The following is a 306-nucleotide window of genomic DNA, read 5'->3' as shown; positions in this document are numbered from 1 at the left end:
CATTAGGAATGAGCCGCGTACCCACAGCACATTCCTTAGCGTTTTGGGGAACCTCTGAACTAAGACAAAAAGTCGTAAAAGACACAAAAAGGTTACTGATTAAGTGGGACAGGTGAGTGGCCAAGCTGTGACACGCTTGAAAAGGTGGACACAATATCTTCGTCATGAACTCAGTCTGACATTCTAATCGCTGTATATAAAGGAGCAACTGCCATGCTTTATCACAGTGCAGGTCTTGGTCAGAGCAAGTTATCATGAGAACGCTGGTAAATAACGTGTGCTTATTCATGATACTAAGAATTTGGG

At 43.1% G+C, this 306-nt stretch overlaps 1 protein-coding gene across 1 annotated transcript in view; it reads left to right on the top strand.

Moving 5' to 3' along the window:
* The first annotated feature begins 254 nt into the window (after positions 1-254).
* The window catches only part of LOC119592213 (cuticle protein CP1499-like), a 1,165-nt gene continuing 1,113 nt past the window's right edge, over positions 255-306 (top strand). The window contains exon 1 of the mRNA XM_037941043.1: positions 255-266. Within this exon, the coding sequence (XP_037796971.1) occupies positions 255-266 (12 nt within the window). The remainder of the gene's footprint in view (positions 267-306) is intronic.

This window comes from Penaeus monodon, chromosome 29 (genome assembly GCF_015228065.2).
Source record: "Penaeus monodon isolate SGIC_2016 chromosome 29, NSTDA_Pmon_1, whole genome shotgun sequence".
In the NCBI taxonomy this organism is placed as follows: Eukaryota; Metazoa; Arthropoda; class Malacostraca; order Decapoda; family Penaeidae; genus Penaeus; species Penaeus monodon.
The sequence above is the reverse complement of the archived record's forward strand: the minus strand, read 5'-3'. Positions and strand labels throughout refer to the sequence as shown.